This window comes from Diplotaxodon limnothrissa, linkage group LG2 (assembly GCF_057381915.1).
Source record: "Diplotaxodon limnothrissa isolate DT_005_m linkage group LG2, D_limnothrissa_male_GT1.1, whole genome shotgun sequence".
Lineage (NCBI taxonomy): Eukaryota > Metazoa > Chordata > Actinopteri > Cichliformes > Cichlidae > Diplotaxodon > Diplotaxodon limnothrissa.
In genome coordinates this window covers 6,046,652-6,064,973 of record NC_140597.1, presented here as the reverse complement: position 1 = coordinate 6,064,973, position 18,322 = coordinate 6,046,652, and the positions used below count along the sequence as shown (strand labels likewise).

The 18,322-nt window shown below is 43.3% G+C and overlaps 1 protein-coding gene across 2 annotated transcripts in view; it reads right to left on the bottom strand.

The window, feature by feature from the left end:
* The window catches only part of gria2b (glutamate receptor, ionotropic, AMPA 2b), a 54,117-nt gene extending 39,937 nt beyond the window's left edge, over window positions 1-14,180 (bottom strand). For both annotated transcript variants that reach the window (XM_085366265.1, XM_085366275.1), the window contains exons 1-2: window positions 14,096-14,180; window positions 13,815-13,955 (exon numbers count right to left, since the gene is read on the bottom strand). In XM_085366265.1, the coding sequence (XP_085222391.1) occupies window positions 13,815-13,955; window positions 14,096-14,180 (226 nt within the window). The remainder of the gene's footprint in view (window positions 1-13,814; window positions 13,956-14,095) is intronic.
* Between the last annotated feature and the right edge of the window lie 4,142 nt (window positions 14,181-18,322).

Below are 18,322 nucleotides of genomic sequence, written 5' to 3'. Positions count from 1 at the left end.
GCCAGCGAATAAAGCTGAGTTTTGAGTTCATTCCCTCGTGCCTGTGAGTCCTGCATTTTGGGTCCTACTCCTGCCTGCCGCACGGCGATTCATGACAGTACGACGTCACCAGATATGGACCCAGCAGCACTCAACCCACCAGAAGAACTGCGTCTGGACATAATCTACTCCGTGGAGAGACTCCTGCATCTGTGGCTAGAACATGAGGGGAAGGAATTTCGCCGTGCTGTGGAAACCAGACTACAGCGCTTGTTCTGTGGTCTTCCCTGGCTACTCAGTGCGCTCCACCCACTCGAACAGGATTTAATCCGCAACGAGCTCCACCTTCATCCCCCAGCTGCTACTACCCACCTGCCTGAAGGGCCGGATGTTGAGCCGCTCGGCCCGTCAGAGCCATCATCAAAAAAGAAACGGCATTCACGCCGCCGACGCGCCACCCCACAGCCGGACATTCGGCCTTCTAATTCACCTTCTGTGCTGCCAGAAGCTCCGTTAGCTCCCTCGCCGCCACCCGCAGCTCAGTTAGCTCCCTCGCCGCCACCCGCAGCTCAGTTAGCTCCCTCGCCGCCACCCGCAGCTCAGTTAGCTCCCTCGCCGCCACCCGCAGCTCAGTTAGCTCCCTCGCCGCCACCCGCAGCTCAGTCTCCTGTGTCCACGCTAGCTCAGCCGTTAACTCCACCACAAGCTCCATTTTCACCTCTACCATCGCTTCAGTCATCAGTTCGGTCTGCCACTCAGTCGCCCTTAGCTCCATCACCCACACTACCACCTGTTTCTCTTCCACCACAACCGTCACTACACCCAGCCACTCAGGCTGCTACTCAGTCCGTCATTCAACCCATAGCCCCGCCGTTACCATACCCTGTAGCTGAGCCGCTAGCCGTCCGACCCACAGCCACTTCAGCCACCCCTTCACCCGTTACACCTCCACTACAACCATCACTGCAGTCTCCAGTGTCCCCAGTGCAGTCTCCAGTGTCCCCAGTGCAGTCTCCAGTGTCCCCAGTGCAGTCTCCAGTGTCCCCAGTGCAGTCTCCAGTGTCCCCAGTGCAGCATCCCTTAGCACAGTCATCCACTCAATCACCAGCTCCACTTTCCCCTCAACTACCACTACCACCTCTAGCTCAGTCTCCTGTGCACTCACCTCTGGTTCATTCTCCTGTGAAGTCATCTACTCCTACTCTACTCTCACCACCACCGTTACTACAGACATCAGTTCAGTCCCCTGTGCAGTCGTTTACTTCTCCACCGTCAGCAGCTCAGGTCCCCGTGTGTCCAGCAGCTCAGGTCCCCGTGTGTCCAGCAGCTCAGGTCCCCGTGTGTCCAGCAGCTCAGGTCCCCGTGTGTCCAGCAGCTCAGGTCCCCGTGTGTCCAGCAGCTCAGGTCCCCGTGTGTCCAGCAGCTCAGGTCCCCGTGTGTCCAGCAGCTCAGCTCGCACCTGAACCATTGGCCCAGTCCCCGACAGCAATACGGTCTTCTGTTCGGCTTAACATTCAGCCAGGGGTCCCAAACCTCTCTGGCTCTACATCAGCTCCTGCTGGAAGCTCGGATGAGCTCATCCAGGACTCCGCGGCTCCCACGCCGCCATCTACCTCGTCCGCTGGGGGTTCCAGTGAGCCCGGCCAGCACCTCCTCGTCTCCGCTGGAGGGTCCGAGGGGCCCGTTCAGCCTCCTGTCTCCGCTGGAGGGTCCGAGGGGCCCGTTCAGCCTCCTGTCTCCGCTGGAGGGTCCGAGGGGCCCGTTCAGCCTCCTGTCTCCGCTGGAGGGTCCGAGGGGCCCGTTCAGCCTCCTGTCTCCGCTGGAGGGTCCGAGGGGCCCGTTCAGCCTCACGCCGCATCAGCTGGAGGGCCCGAGGAGCCTGTCCAGCCGCCATCTGCGACCGCCTCGTCGTCGCCTGGTCCAGCTGCATCCGAGTCTTCGTCATCGCCTGGTCCAGCTGCATCCGAGTCTTCGTCATCGCCTGGGCCAGCCTCTGCTTCTGCTACGCCTGGTCCAGCTTTGGCTTCTGCTACGCCTGGTCCAGCTTTGGCTTCTGCTACGCCTGGTCCAGCTTTGGCTTCTACTCCTCCCGGTCCAGCTCCGGCCTGTGCTTCGTCCGCTGCAGCTCCGGCCTGTGCTTCGTCCGCTGCAGCCTCAGAGCCTTCATCCTCTGCAGCCTCAGAGCCTTCATCCTCTGCAGCCTCAGAGCCTTCATCCTCTGCAGCCTCAGAGCCTTCATCCTCTGCAGCCTCAGAGCCTTCATCCTCGCCCGGTCCGGCCTCTGCATCAGCTGCTCCTGCTCCGCCTGGTCCAGCTCCGGGCCCAGCCTCAGAGTCTTCGTCCTCGTCTGGCCCGGCCTCAGAGTCTTCGTCCTCGTCTGGCCCGGCCTCAGAGTCTTCGTCCTCGTCTGGCCCGGCCTCAGAGTCTTCGTCCTCGTCTGGCCCGGCCTCAGAGCCTTCGTCTGCTGCAGCCTCCTCAGAGCCTTCGTCTGCTGCAGCCTCCTCAGAGCCTTCGTCTGCTGCAGCCTCCTCAGAGCCTTCGTCTGCTGCAGCCTCAGCCTGTGCTTCGCCTGGTCCCGCCTTGACTGGTCCCGTCTCGACTGGTCCTGTGCCCACCGGGCCTCGGCCAGTACGCCTGACACTGGAGTGCCGCCGCCGTCGCCTTCCGCACGGCCGGCCCCCGGACCTGCACCGCCATCGCCTGAGTGGCCGCCGTCGCCTTCCGCACGGCCGGCCCCCGGACCGCCATCGCCTGAGTGGCCGCCGTCGCCTTCCGCACGGCCGGCCCCCGGACCCTCTTCTCCTGGGTGGCCGCCGTCGCCTTCCGCACGGCCGGCCCCCCGAACTGCGTCCACGTCGCCGCCGTCGCCTTCCGCGCGGTCGGCCCCCGGACCAGCGCTGTCATCGTCGCCGCCGCCTCCCGCGCGGTCGGCCTCCTGAACTGCTCCGTCGTCTCCTTCACCGCCGCCGTTGCCTCGCGCACGGCCGGCCTCCTGAACTGTTTCCGCACGGCCGGCCTCCTGAACTGTTTCCGCACGGCCGGCCTCCTGAACTGTTTCCACGTCGCCGCCGTTGCCTCGCGCACGGCCGGCCTCCTGAACTGTTTCCACGTCGCCGCCGTTGCCTCGCGCACGGCCGGCCTCCTGAACTGTTTCCACGTCTCCGCCGTTGCCTTCCGCATGGTCGGCCCCCTGAACTGCTCTGTGTTTGGGTTATTTTCTTGGGCTCCGGTGTTTGCTGTGCTCTTTTGTTTTCTGTTCCGGGCCCTCCGTCCTGGGCCCCCGCCGCCCGCCCTGGGTTGTTTTCTGTTTGGTTTTGTTTTTCTGTGTTTGGGCTGTCTGGAGCCAGCCCTTGAGGGGGGGGTACTGTCATGGTCCTGGGCCATGTTGGCCCAGTGTTCTTAGTTTTCTTGTATGTTTTATTCCATGCTTCCCCTGCCCATTATGTCTAAGTTCTCCCCGTGCTCTCTCTTCCCCCTGTGTGCCCTCTATGTATTTATGAGCCCTCGTCCCCTTTCGTGTTTATTCCATGTCTCCCCTGCCTGTTACGTTGGTGTTCTACTCGTGCTCTCTCTCCTCCTGTACTTCCTGTTTCACCTCTCCCGTCAGTGTTCAGTTCACCCCGCCCTGTCTCGTTATGATTATCAGTGTCACCTGTGTTCCCCGTATGTTCCCACTTCCCTCGTTAACCCTCTGTGTATTTCTGTCTGCGTCTCCCTCTGTTCAGTGTGACGTCGTCCCTCATGCCGTGTGTGGATCTCCCTGTGTCTCTCTGTGAGTTCTTAGTTTGTGGTTTCCCAGTTCAGTTTGTATATTTGTTCTGCCAGCGAATAAAGCTGAGTTTTGAGTTCATTCCCTCGTGCCTGTGAGTCCTGCATTTTGGGTCCTACTCCTGCCTGCCGCACGGCGATTCATGACAGTTACAGCTGCCAGCAAAATGTGTTGACATTTATTACCGGGCCTACTGGCTCAGCTATCAATGAAAACATAAAGAGACAGTGGGTCACATTAAAAGTTCCTTTATTTTAAGTAAAGCATATGGGTTTTTTTTAATATAAAATTACACTGATCAGTAATATTGCCCAAAAAAGCATTATTAATGGATAGATTTTTCATAAATGATCTTTTTTTTAGTGGAATATCTATGTAGGTGAGCAGAGGACCATTTCAAGTAACTATAACATAGTTGTCTGGCTCCCAAAAATCATGGTTATCATGGTACGTGTGGAGAAAAAAAATAACAAAAAAAATTATACAATGGTGTGTATGAAAACTCTCTTCAAAATCTGTCTTTTACTGAGATAAAAAGAGAAGTGGGACTCCAACAAGTAAGTATCAAGTTTAACAAGCAGATGCCTCACAGGTCCTCATCTGTTAGTTTCATTTAATAGTACCCATAAGTGTCCAATAGTGCTGGTTTGTGAAAGGAGTAGTATACACTGTTGTATAAAAACTTTGACTGTTCTGTTGGTCTTTGAAAGCTCATCATTAGTTACAAAATTATTAAATTACTGAGGGACATCAACAACAACTATTGTCAAATCCCAAAACATATCAATACTAAACTAGCCAGTCTTTATTAGTTACAATGATTTTTAACTATGCTAACCTGACCTGATGAAACACAGGAGTGACGTTGAAAATGAGCCTCAGTTCTTCTAATACAAAATATTAAAAGGAAATAATTAATTAATTGACCCTAAACTTTTGAGCAGTAGTGTATACAGAAATGTGGACTTACAGTACATCACTGGTTTCTAGAAACTGGTTGGTTTCTAGGCACTTCGGAAATGCTAACAGAAGTCAAGGACAGTAGTGGCTCTAGCTCAACTTAGCATATGCAGCAGCATCAACCCTACAGTTAAGATAAGGACAAACTCACAATGGTAAATTCAATGAGAGATTGGTCACAAGGACAGCCAAATATTCAGCAGGAAGCAAATGGGTAGCAGGTCAAAACAATTTAATGGACATTAGAAGCAGATAAGAAAACAAATAATAAAGAAACATGATGAGAATGGAAAGAAGAGATGGGATTTCAGCCAGAAGCTGCATCAACAAAAGCTTGATATGCACACATGCCCAGTGACAACATTGTGTGTGACAGGTGTATGAAAAAGTGGGCAAACAAACCTACACATGCTTGACACACTAGTACCAGATATTCTTGCCCATGTACATGCCTGGGCAGCAGACAGACAGTGAGCATAATAATAAGGCAAGAAGAAACTCCAGACTGTTCACTACTTTCAGCTCAGATTTCAACATGAAGATAAAGTTAATGGAAAAGAGTGAAGTTGATTGTGTACAGGTAGTTTCTGAGTTTGGTGTGGAGACTTACAGTATAATGTTAGCAGTCATATTCTGCCAAAATATTTCAAAATTATACAGGATAAGAAAACCGCCCTTGCATTTTTGGCAGCTCAACAATCCACCCTGCTGTTTTAAAACAGCAGGAGAAACACTAGAAAAGGGGGGCAGCTGAATAAATTATCTGATATTTTCTGATTTCACGGTTTCTATCTGAAAGGAAGTCAGGGTAAAACATCTGATAAAACAGAGCCATGACAGTTTATATTCTGTGGTTTCATTTTACATATCCAGGGTTCATATTTGTATCATTTTTTCTTACTTTCTAAATTTTCTACATTAAGCTGCCCTTATTTTATGAAAGACAAAGAGTAAGAAAAATGGCTGTAGACCAAGTCCCTCCAGAATGATCAAAGTTTATACCATATTAGTGTCCTACTTATATTTAATACATTAACACATTTATATCATTGTATTTATTTTTCATCTATACAAACAAATACTTCTAAGCAAATATTAATATTTGGTCCAGTGTTGTGTCAGCACACTAAGTTTGACTTTTTGTCATGTCTGCACAACAGAACAGCCTTGTGCTTAACAGAGGTGCTTGTCAAAAATAGTCAAATTTGCATGAAAATCCCCAATAGTGATGAAGACATCAAATCCCATGAAAGAAGTGCAGCTGCAATCTAAATCTTGCTTTTTAATGCTTTCTCTGTTGTTAAAAGCCAAGGCCTGTGGAAGTTCACAACTTTAGTGTGCTTCCTTTTAAACTAAGAGTATTATGTACACTCAACAAAAATATAAATGCAACACCTTTGTTACTGCTCCCATTCCCCATGGGATGGACGTAGAGACCTAGAATTCATTCCAGATACACAATATAACCATCCCTCCCAAACAGTGGTCACAAATCAGTCCAAATGTGTGGTAGTGGGCACATCTGCTATATTGAGATAATCCATCCCACCTCACAGGTGTGCCACATCAGGATGCTGATCTGACATCATGAGTAGTGCACAGGTGTACCTCAGACTGCCCACAACAAAAGGCCACCCTGGAATGTGCAGTTTTGTCTCACAGCAAAATGCCACAGATGCCACAAGCAATGAGGGAGCGTGCAATTGGCATGCTGACAGCAGGAATGTCAACCAGATCTGTCGCCCATGCATTGAATGTTCATTTCTCAACCATAAGCCGTCTCCACAGGCGTTTCAGAGAATATGGCAGCACATCCAACCGGCCTCACAACCGCAGACCTCGTGTAACCACACCAGCCCAGGACCTCCACATCCAGCAGATTCACCTCCAAGATCGTCTGAGACCAGCCACCCAGACAGCTGCTGGAACAATTGGTTTGCACAACCAAACAATTTCTGCACAAACTGTCAGAAACCGTCTCAGGGACGCTCAACTGCATGCCCGTCGTCCTCATCGGGGTCTTGACCTGACTCCAGCTCGTCGCCGTAACAGACTTGTGTGGGCAAATGCTCACATTCGATGGCGTCTGGCACGTTGGAGAGGTGTGCGCTTCACGGATGAATCATGGTTCACATTGTTCAGGGCAGATGGCAGCTGAGAATGTCCCAGTTCTTGCATGGCCAGCATACTCACTGGACATGTCACCCATTGAGCATGTTCGGGATGTGCTTGACCGGCGTATACGACAGCGTGTACCAGTTCCCACGAATATCCAACAACCTCGCACAGCCATTGAAGTGGAGTGGACCAACATTCCACAGGCCACAATTGACAATCTGATAGACTCCATGCGACGATGTGTTGCACTGCATGAGGCAAATGGTGGTCACACCAGATACTGACCGGTTCTGGGTCCCCAGACCCCCAATAGCGCAAAAAACTGCACATTCCAGGGTGGCCTTTTGTTGTGGGCAGTCTGAGGTACACCTGTGCACTACTCATGATGTCAGATCAGCATCCTGATGTGGCACACCTGTGAGGTGGGATGGATTATCTCAATATAGCAGATGTGCCCACTACCATATTTTATATTTTTGTTGAGTGTATTTCACATTGAATATTCACTGGCACCAATTCAAAGTGTGTAACCCTTCACAAAGACACAATGTCAAAACTGTTTTAAATAGCACAAGTGAGTGGGGGTGGTGGAAGGCGGAGTCACTGTATATGAAAATGAAGCCATTCTCAGGAGTTGCAGTCTTTTTCTCAGTAGAATACTTCACGCAAATGACACGGTGCATAAAATTATTTTCCTTCTTGACATTCATACATGTTAAAATGTGTTGTATCATGTTGCTTTACATGATTTACTACTGTATAGCACAAGGTAATGTCAATGTTATAGCATAAATTTGCATTAATTTACTCAATGAATGGATCTGGAACATTTACAAGCTCAGATGTTTCATAACAGTATTTCATGACTGTTTCATCAGCTCACATGACTTAGTTGCTTAGATTCTAGCAGGCTTTCAGACAGGAGAGTGGCAATCATATTCATCAAATCATATCAATCCAGTTATTATTACCACACATGTAGGAAATGTTTATTTATTAGTTAAATTAATGCAAACTGTTTAAGACTTATCACTGATGCAGTGAGTGAAATGCAAAACACCACAGGAGTTTAAGACTGAGTTATGATAATAAAAGTCAATGAAATAACTTGGAAACTTCCAGCTAAGAACTTTGAATTACACTGTAACACATAATATTTCAAGCTTGTATTTTTTGAGAACACAGTCATAAGGGCTTGGTTGAGGGCTGTATTCAGGGCAAGCTAAGATCCACAGAGGGTTTTTAGCCTCATTTTCTGACCGGCCAGCTCCCAGGCCTATTTAATATTTCACAGCACTCTCTGAAATGGAGGAGAATGCACTTAATTAAGCGTGAACAATAAATTGGCTATAACCAATTCACCACAGTGCATGTATGGCCGGTTTAGGCTTTTGATCATTCAGCCAGGTCCCTGAATATGTTCGTCCCAGAAATGCTGTGTGCATTCAGATGCATGAAATTACAGTATGACATGATTCAACCATGACAAACAAGAACTTTGAAGTGTTAAAATCACCAGCTGGCTGTCAGTGCCCTCAAACTCTTCCATTGGTCTTAGAAAAGCAGTTTGCTTGAAAAGACGTAGGGAACAGAAATAACAGCTCAAGAATATACAATGGAAGCATTTGAACTGAAATTAAGTAAACACACATAAAGATTATCATTAACACTATAAAACCAGAAGGCTGAGCCAGAAAAGATGGATTATCCTAGCAATGGCAATAGTGGAATTACTCCAAGTTATTAGGGCCACAACCTTTTGGAGTATTCTTTAAATGAATGTCTTTAACCTGCTAAATACTACTGGATTTATAAATAGTTTTAGCGGGGTTTTTTTAAATTCTACTTTCACATTGGATGGTTCCTTTTCAAGTGCACAGGGATAAATAACAGTCTGTCTTGTGGCTATTAACTGTGATGCTCTTAACTTCAAATAAGTTTTGAAGCCAATGAAAAAAGGCTCTTCAAGTCAAAAGAAAGAAAATTATCATGAAGAAAACTGCTGAGACAAGGCTTTGCAGAAATGTTTCAGTTAAAATAATACTAATGGCTAGCTAATACCAACTTTTGGCTTACTGTTATATACTAGCATTTCTACACTGAGTCTGACAAACATTGATAAAGACCAAATGAGCTGCAACGTCTTCCAGTGTGCCAAATTTTTCATTTCACACTGATATTTTCCAGCTTCAGCACATGAATTTACAGCTAGGACTTCTTTGTCTGTTTAGGGTATAATGAACTGCTCTAAAATTGTGTCAGAAATAATACAACCTCAACATGAACCCTCATAAACCCTCATAAAGGAAAGGGGGCAGCCATCTGCCGTGACCAGTTGGGTGTGGTGAGATGGAGAAAGGACAAAAGATGTATGAGACGGTCAGAGTGCAAACTGGTGTGTAAACCCATAATGAGTGAAAAAATAAAGCAAATCAATTCTGTATTTAACAGAGAACCAATGAATAGAGTCTAACAGGAGAGAAATATGCTCTCTCTTTTTAGTCCCTTAGTACTCTCACTGAGCTGAAGGCTTTTTAGAAAGCTTTTAGAACAACCTGATAATAATGAATTACAATACTCAAGCTTTAAAGATATTGCACAAATGCAAGGCAGTATAACATATTTTTTTAATATGTGCATTGAAGGACATATTTTGTCAAAATGAATCAAAAATGATTCCTCACAGTGTTACTCAGGGCTATGGTAATGTCATCCAAAGTAAATATCTAGTTAGTCGCCATATTACTAATATATTTTTCTAATATTTTTTGGGCTAAGTACAATGACTTCAGTTTTATCTGAATTTAAAAGCAGGAAATTAGAAGCCATCCAGGTCTTTGTCTTTAACTAACTGGTGTATGTCATCAGCTTCATAAAGGTGAGTGTCATCAGCATACCAATGAACATGTATGGTATTTCTTCTAATAATAATCCCTAACAGAAATATGTATACTCTACGTATTATTAGTCCCAGCACAGAACCTGTGGAATTCCTTAATAAACCTTAGTTTCTTAGTTAATCTCCAGATCAAGACCAGGTGACCAGGAGTAGGCACAAACCCACCCTCAGGGGTCACTATACTGCTAGTCCCGAGCCCAGATAAATTGAAAGATTGAGTCAGAAAGGGCATCTGGCATGAAATCTGCCCCAGATCAAATATGTGGAGCCACTACTGTAGCAGCCCCATGGGAAATAAGAGAGAAGCAAAAAGTAGCATTGATTATTTAAACAGGTGTGACAAAAGATAATGTAATGGGTAAGAGAGTTCACTGAGAGTGCATATGTGAATGGACTATAATTGCTCCCTGTACAACTTTGCCCTGTTAGTATTAATTGGTTATGTTATTTGGAATAAATTGTTTGCTATGTCCAAACTGGCTTTCAGTACTCCAGCGCACTGCTTGTGAAGGCAGGAGAGAAAAAACCAGAAAGATTATGTGGTGTGAGTTCTCACGTACAAGTAACTAAAAAGTTGTCATAGAGGGTGTGATATTTTGCACTATCATTGACAAAGCTGCAAACTGTAGCTGCTTGAGATGGAGTTTTGTTTGTGACTCCCTAATATGCAGCCACTTTTAACCCACTCAAAACTCACTTAAAAGTATGTATGTCTGTGAGCTGTTCAGCCATTAATGAATCTCCCTTTAAATTACTTGCTTCATGTTTTTCAAAGGCAAAAGGGAAGCTAAAAAATTGGATATATATTTTCTTGGGACTGGGACAGAATGCTAATGTTATCTCATGAAGGTATAAAGGAAATACATAATGTCAATGTTGCTTTGACTTGTTCCATGTCTGTAATCAAAGGTAGACACAAGAGTTATGACACAATAAAAGATGCAATTACGTAAAAAAAAATACAATAACAAAAGATACATATTTACACAGGTCTCGTTTATGGTAACGTTCCCAATTACTTATCACATCATGGATCTATAATTATAAATAAACTAGAGAAACTTTTTTTTTACTGAATGGATAAAAATGGGCAGAAATTGGAATCTTTGTTTTGACTTGTCCTAGTATGAGTCAACCATTTTTCCTTTTCTTTCCTCATTATTTCTTTACCAGTGATGAAGAGTTTCAGGGTGTGTATGTCATGTGGGGACAGACAGCTGGTTATAATCTACAGTGTTCGAACATTTTTTTTTAATTTTATTGCTTTGGGTAGACAGCACACCAACCTGACTACACACACACAAACACATAACACGGTAACAACAACTCCCCTAGTCTTGGCAGCAGATGCCAGCCTGACCAGATGAACTGTTATTGATGGAGAAATGTATCATCCTCCCTCCCACTGTCTCCGACACACTACATTGATGAAGTATGCTGGTGCCCAGAAGTACAGCCACAGTGTGAGAGATACCAGTCCATATATTGAGTCCCACATATTGCAAGGAAATAAAAGAAGATACTTTATCCACCAATACAGTAGCCAGTTACCTCAAATATGATATGTGAACATTAGAATATATCTCATATGAAAAATGCAAAACACATTGTGTGCCAAGTAAATTTTAGCGCTCTTTTTGTAGCTGATGACATTATCTACTTTCACATTGAGGGAACACATTTTAAAGCTAATCTGTCTCTCAGGGTACATACTGTAGTCCACTAAGATCGATTTATATATAGCTGGATATTGTCTTTCATTTTCCCCTCGTTATTAAAGACTAATGTACTTTTCTGGTTTGAGATTAGAAGAGTCTGATTATTGCATTCACAGAACTAAACATACAGCTTATAAAAACCTTTTGTTACAATGTTTTAGATTTCAGGATTGAGAATTGGCTTTATTGTGTCTCCCATTATTCTCCCCTGCATGTGTTTCATAAAGTATAGCTAACAAAAGACAAGGTGGTGGCATTAATGTGCTGTAATTACAGATGGAGGCGGACTGTGGGGCAGACTGCCATCTACTGGATTAAATGCGACACCCCCCCCCACGCCTTACCCCAGCCAGTCCTACCTTTTCTCATTCTCACTCCCACTCAAAAAGTCAGTTGATGGAGTTTATACACACGCAATCTGGTATCACCAGATGCATGCAACTATGTATGAGACACAAAACCTCTGAATAAATGTGTCCCCATTTTAGTATACAGTGTGACTTCCTTTGTCCAGCATAACACAGTCTACATCTATCCATTTATTTGCTATTTTGTGTAACCATTTGTTCACCCTTCAGGGTCACTGCTAACTTTATGCATCTTTCAGTACTTTTTTAGTTCAATCCTGGACCAGCAGTAAATGAACTGAAGTCACTGTGGATGTGAACCAAGGTCATAGTCTCTACTACCATCTGAAACTGCACGAGATGACGAAACATCATGCAGGAAGTCCATTAAATTAACTACAAGGATAAATAAATACTGTGCTTAACTAAAAGATTAACTCAGTGCAAATCTTGCAGCCCATTGTTTTCCTTCTAGTCAGCGATAAGTTCTGTTTACTTCATTTAAAATAATGAGAATCAGTTCATTTGCCCACACATTAGCCTAAGTTAAACAAGTAAACAGGTGTGGGTCACTCCATGTTTTTATTATAAGTAGATATATAGTTTGCATATAGTTTTCCAAAACACGATTGGTCCCATCTAATCGCTCAGATTAATATATATGTGGCACAACATAGACAAACTTCAAGAGTAAAGTATGTAAAGTGTGTGTGTTTATGTCTGTGTGGTGGGGGTGGGTACAAAGAATGCACACAGGATATACTTTGCACAAAAAATTGTACGTGTGAGATGCATTTAAACCAAGTCAGCTAAACAACAGTGGTTTATATAGACTGCTGTAAACAATTCAATCATCAACATGACTCTCACTGTGATCTGTCACGCGCAGTGAGGATCTCTAAGCAGGAAGCTTTTATATGGTAATGAAATCGATTGGACCGATGCGCGCACCAATCAGAAGCGTTTGATTTATGTTTAAGGGACTGTTGAGAGGAGCAGTCGCTTGGCAACCGCTTAATGAAATGTATGAACTGTGGCTGTTAAAATAGCGACCTCCGAACCTATCAAGGAAATAAAGCTTTAAAGGGCCATGGATTTTTTTAAAGCAGTAAATGCATGTTAATCACAAAACTCGGTTTACTGACGTCTCGTCGAAAAAGAAGAAGTATTAGAGATTAATGTGGCAGACAATTCGAATGTCGTGATTCAAATTTCATCGAGAGCTATTGTCCTGTTTTTCACAAGAACCTTTGACGTTTTCGCTGCCTCGTGGTATCATTAGTTCTCAATGGGAATGTTAAAGCTTCGCCTAGTCGCTAGGCAATGCCTGAAGCGCAGTCAAAGGCTATATGAACAAACAATGGTTGAGCACCGCTCTTTCTGGGCTCAGAAAAGACGTGACAGCGGTAACCAATGAAAAAACGTCAGTCTCAGCAAGTCCTACATCTCAGATTTCGTCTTGAAAGATGAAAGAGGAAAACAGCGAATGCATACCGATCCAGTTAACCTGTCTATCTTCAGTATAGTTGATCCTTTCAGTGAACATTAAATATAAAGTAATGAAGGTGGCTGCTTAAAATGTCATTTGTTACAAGAAACAGATCAGAGAATACTGAAATTAAGTCTAGTTCTACCACCCCCTTATCTTCAGTTACTTTCGAAAAAATAAGTTGGTTTGCATGAAAGCAGGATCATAATAAATATTAGGATCGATATTCTTGCAGTACAGTCTGTTTGATCTCTAAATCTGAAGAAATGAAAATGGGATGGATGTGACCGACTGTTTCTGTGGAAACCAACTTTCCCCTGCCTACACGAGCCTCGTTCATCCTCAACTACACAGCTCACAGTCTGGATGTGTTTGCTGACAGAATATAGATTAGACAGCTCAGATCATTACATCCTAAGAGCTGATAACGTGTATCCAAACTCTTATGGTAAACAGCACAGCGGTGGAGATTATATCACAGATGACATTGAAGGCTTCTTTCAATAAAAGTACACTTAAAATATGTTTAACTTACAACAATTGGTAACAGCGAAACTGTTTGCCACTTCCAAATTGTCAATATGAGGCGTCAGTCTGAATTCCGAGGTGCCAAACTGAACCATTCCTATCCGAAACGCGCTGTATTCTTGATCCGCGCCCCTTGGAAAAAGTCCCCCTGAAATAAATACAAATAATCTTTTTTACACTGGTAAATATTTGATTAATACAACATATTTAGAACCAATTTCACAGGTTTTTGCGCACAAAAATGTTTGTAGCTAACTGGCTTTTTCGGTTGAACTAATGGGTGCTTACCAATCTGAACACTGGGCGAGCCTCCAAGCGCGCATCCCCATAAAACCAGGAGAAGTGAAACGAATAAATTCACTATCATTTCCATGTCGACAGTTTAGTGTCCACATCCACTAAGGTATTATGATATTCCTCTGTTTCTCCAGAGATATTAGATCCCAGACATATTGGACACCTTCAGTCTTGGGGAGAAAAAAAATAGGAAAGGACCGTTTTCTGCAGGTGGCTAGCAGTGAAAGGACACCGGCAGTGAAGGAATGGTCGCCTGCAACGTAGGTTTGCCGTTTCTTCTTCCGCTCCTCCTCGTCGCTCCCCTCCTGCCGCCAGCTGATACCTCCTCTAACGCACAGGCACACTGCGCGTCTCCGCTCGGCGAGCAGGAGATCTTCTCAGCATCACACCCACAAGTGAGGAATGTTAATGAGAAGGCGGACAGAGACGGAAAAAGCCGAGAATGAGCCACTTGGCGACAAGAGAGCACACAACACTTTGAAAAAGCGCTTCTTCTAAACAATGTAATCTTCTCTTTTTCCTAACATTGCAAAAATAAGAAGTTACATTTACAAATATGCTTTATTCACAACATTCGAGAGTTATAAGTGACACTTTATTTTCGTTTCCTGATGTACGTTTCAACTTTCCTTTGTTAGTGTCCCAATTCATTTTAAAGTCTGTCCACTTTTCAGCATCGTTGCCACCAAGTTTATGTTAAATGAACTTTCAATAAACCAACAAACAGACTTCCAGTATAAAAGCAGATTTTAGTACAATTTCCATACACTCATATGCTTTTTTACATTAGATCATCACATCTACTTTCTCCACACACATATATGTTTAAAGTGTGCATTTTGGGCATTTTACTGCTATTTTCATAACCACTTTAACTCAAGTGCATATAAACATAAACATAAACATAACATTAAGATATTCAGTTTACAATAAGAAAAAGGAAACAAAGAAGTTGTAATTTTGTGATGTTATCTCGAAAAGGGCTACTGCTGGACTCAAAACAACTACAAATATCTAAACATTTAAACCTTCTCCAAAACTAAACATCTTTTCAGTCAATATCAGCAAAACCACTGATTGATTTTTCTGTTAATTAGGTAATCAGTTAATCTGTGTTCACTGTGGGAATTTTCATTAAGTGATCACAAAGAAAGATATCTCTTCAGACCACTGTAGTACTTAGCTCCAGCTAGTTCCAGCAATCACTGACGATATCCAAAAGGCATGAGAAATATGGATGTGACGATATATTTTAGATTTTAAGACTATACAAGTGTACTTTATGTAGTTACACAAAAGGATTTATATTAACATTAGTAAGGGTTACAAAAGTCTACATGTAGTTTATCCAATATAGACCTTTAATACATATTTACAGGACACTGTTTTGACTGTATTTGTCAGTCACTGTTTTGAATGACAAATATCACATATGTATATTAGACAGCTTGGATTAAGACATTCGAATATAGTTGGTCACTTAAAAAAAACAAGCCTCATCTACAGCACGTACAAGGCCAACATTTCTTACTGAGAAAACTCATCAAGTGCATCAGCTGGAGGCCATCACTCATGCCCTCCAGGAATAACCATCAAATGAATCTCCTCTTTAACTTTGATCTAGTGCTTATCTCCACCTTCTGCATACAAATCTGATGCAAATATATTCCTGGTCTTGGGTGCCATTATGAATGGGGTTAAATGGAGGAGAGCTTGCCTTGCAGCCAGCAGGAAATAAGTAGCAATCCTGTCACCTGCTTTTATGATATGCATATCTCAACCTGCACAGACAGATGTATATTAATCATTGGCAATGCAAGATAGCAGTCTAGGAGCAAACTAATGAGGCTGAGAGTGAATTAGAGCTGAGGGCAGGGGCAGTTATAAGCAACAAATTGGCAGATTTCAGCACCATGGACAGCACATAACATGTATACTGTCTCCTGTTGTGAGAAGTCTTTAGGTGAATGAGAACACGTAGGGGTGGTAAAGATCCAAGATACTATAAGAAAAAACATCTTTTGTTTTGTTTTGCTTTTTGTCCATGATTCTAATTGATTATCACAACAATATTTTTGGAAATTGCAGGTAACTTCTTAAATCTGGTGGCAAGGATAAGTACAAATGGGCAAAAAACATACAGTGACTGGCCACTTTATTAAGTACAATAGTATATACAGCAGTAGTGCTATTGCTGGTTTCTGCCCCCCAGAATTCTTTGTGGCAAAGATACTGAAAACATTCCTCACAGATTTTGGTTTATATTGACATGACAGCATCATGCAGTTGCTGCAGATTTGTCAGTTTCACATCCATGATGTGAATCTCCTGTTCTACCACATCCCAAAGGTACTCTTTTGTGTCAAGATCTGGTGACTGCCAATTTGCGTGCAGTCATTTTTAACAAGAAACTAGTTTGAGATGATCTGAGCTTTATGACATGCCACATTATCCTGCTTGAAGCAGCCATGAGAAGATGGGTGCACTCTGATCATAAAGGGATTGACATTTAAGCTCTGGTATTTAAACAATGCTCAGCTGGTACTAAGGACACCTAAGTGTGCTGAGTTTTTTTAAAAAAATATATTTTCCTGCATTTAATTTTGTTAAGTCTGCAATTTGTTTTAAGGTTCGAACATTGTTGTGCATTCTGATATGTTCTTATACATACCGTGGTTGTATGGAGTGGATATTTGTGTTACTGTTGCCTTTCTATCAGCTTGGCACAATCTGGCCATTTTCCTTTGGCCTCTGGCATTAGCAAATCATTTTTACCCGGAATATTTTCTCTTTTTCACACCATTCTCTGTAAACCCTAGAGATGATTGTGAGGCAAAATGCAGGGTTGCTGCCATCTGAACGACTTATTAGATATTTGCTTTAATGAGTAGCTGAATAGGTGTACCTAATAAAGTAGCCAGCGAGTGTAATTACCCACATGAGCAGACAAGTACAATTCAGTTCGAAAGATTTGCAGTTTATCAAGGCTTTAGATGAAATTATGACTGAAATTTAACACAAAATATCTGTAATAAGCTATTATTACACATAAAAAAGCTCTGTGTGCACGTCTGTGATACTTATAGTAGGCTACAGTTTAATTTTAGGAAGGTAATTCTTAATTTCCCATGGTATGTTTTTAATTTCCAATTTTCACTCACTTTTGAAATGGCTGACAAAGAGTAAAGTATCTTAGTGTTTTAGCACTGCTGCCTTACGCACAAAAGTAATTTCTCCTGTCATTGTGCCCTTTATAAAGGCACTGGCTTGGGACAACCAGGCCTCTGTTGGTAGCTCTTTGTGTTTAAGTAAAACGCAAAGATGGAGTTTTCATACAGACATCAGAAAGAAATACACCCTTATCCTTCTTCATCCTCAACTTCGTATCTGTAAACATCTGTCTATCTCCAACTATTCAAGCTGGAGCTACTGAATGTTCAGAGGAAGGGTACATGCTAGAAAGGTTACCAGTCTATCACAAGCTAACAAAGAGAGACAGAGAATCATTCACACTCACCCTCACACCTAAAGCCAATTTAGAATCACAAATTAACTTAACCTGACCTAACGCTAGCTGGAGTAACTACACAGGCACAAGGAGCACAAGGAAGACAGGTAGACTCCAGTCAACCAGGAGCATCAAAGCAAAATCCTGTTTGCTGCCTGGTCATAATCCTGCAAAACTGTGGTGCCAGAATTTTGCTGTCTTAGTTCCCAAATTACAATAGAATTAAATTGTATGACACCACTATTTCCTTTCAACCTGTTGGGTTTTTTATTTATTCCTGCACTTCCTTCGTTTTATGTAAATAAACCAAACACCAAAAACTTTGCTTTCTTATGGTATCTTCATCGGTCAATTTAATTCTATACTCAACTGCTTGTGTTCCACAGGCACACATATGTTCTCCTGTTTGACCTTGTCTAAAGGTTCTGCCACGCATGGATTCCTTTTGCTGCTGCTGTTAGTAAGAATTTCAATTCCAGTGTGATTAGTTTAGAGCACATTTGCCAGTGTGCCGAATTGGCAGCCTGTGAGATAATTTAACTGTGACAATGCTGAAGTGTAATCTAATTAGTTTTTAGGGTGTGAGTAACATTTTAAACCCAATCAACAGCTCAGAACTCTTAATCAAATCACCCCACAAGCTGTGTAAGAATGTTTACATGGGGGATCTTTACATAAAAAAGCAAAAGAGTAGAATGAGAATTTTACAT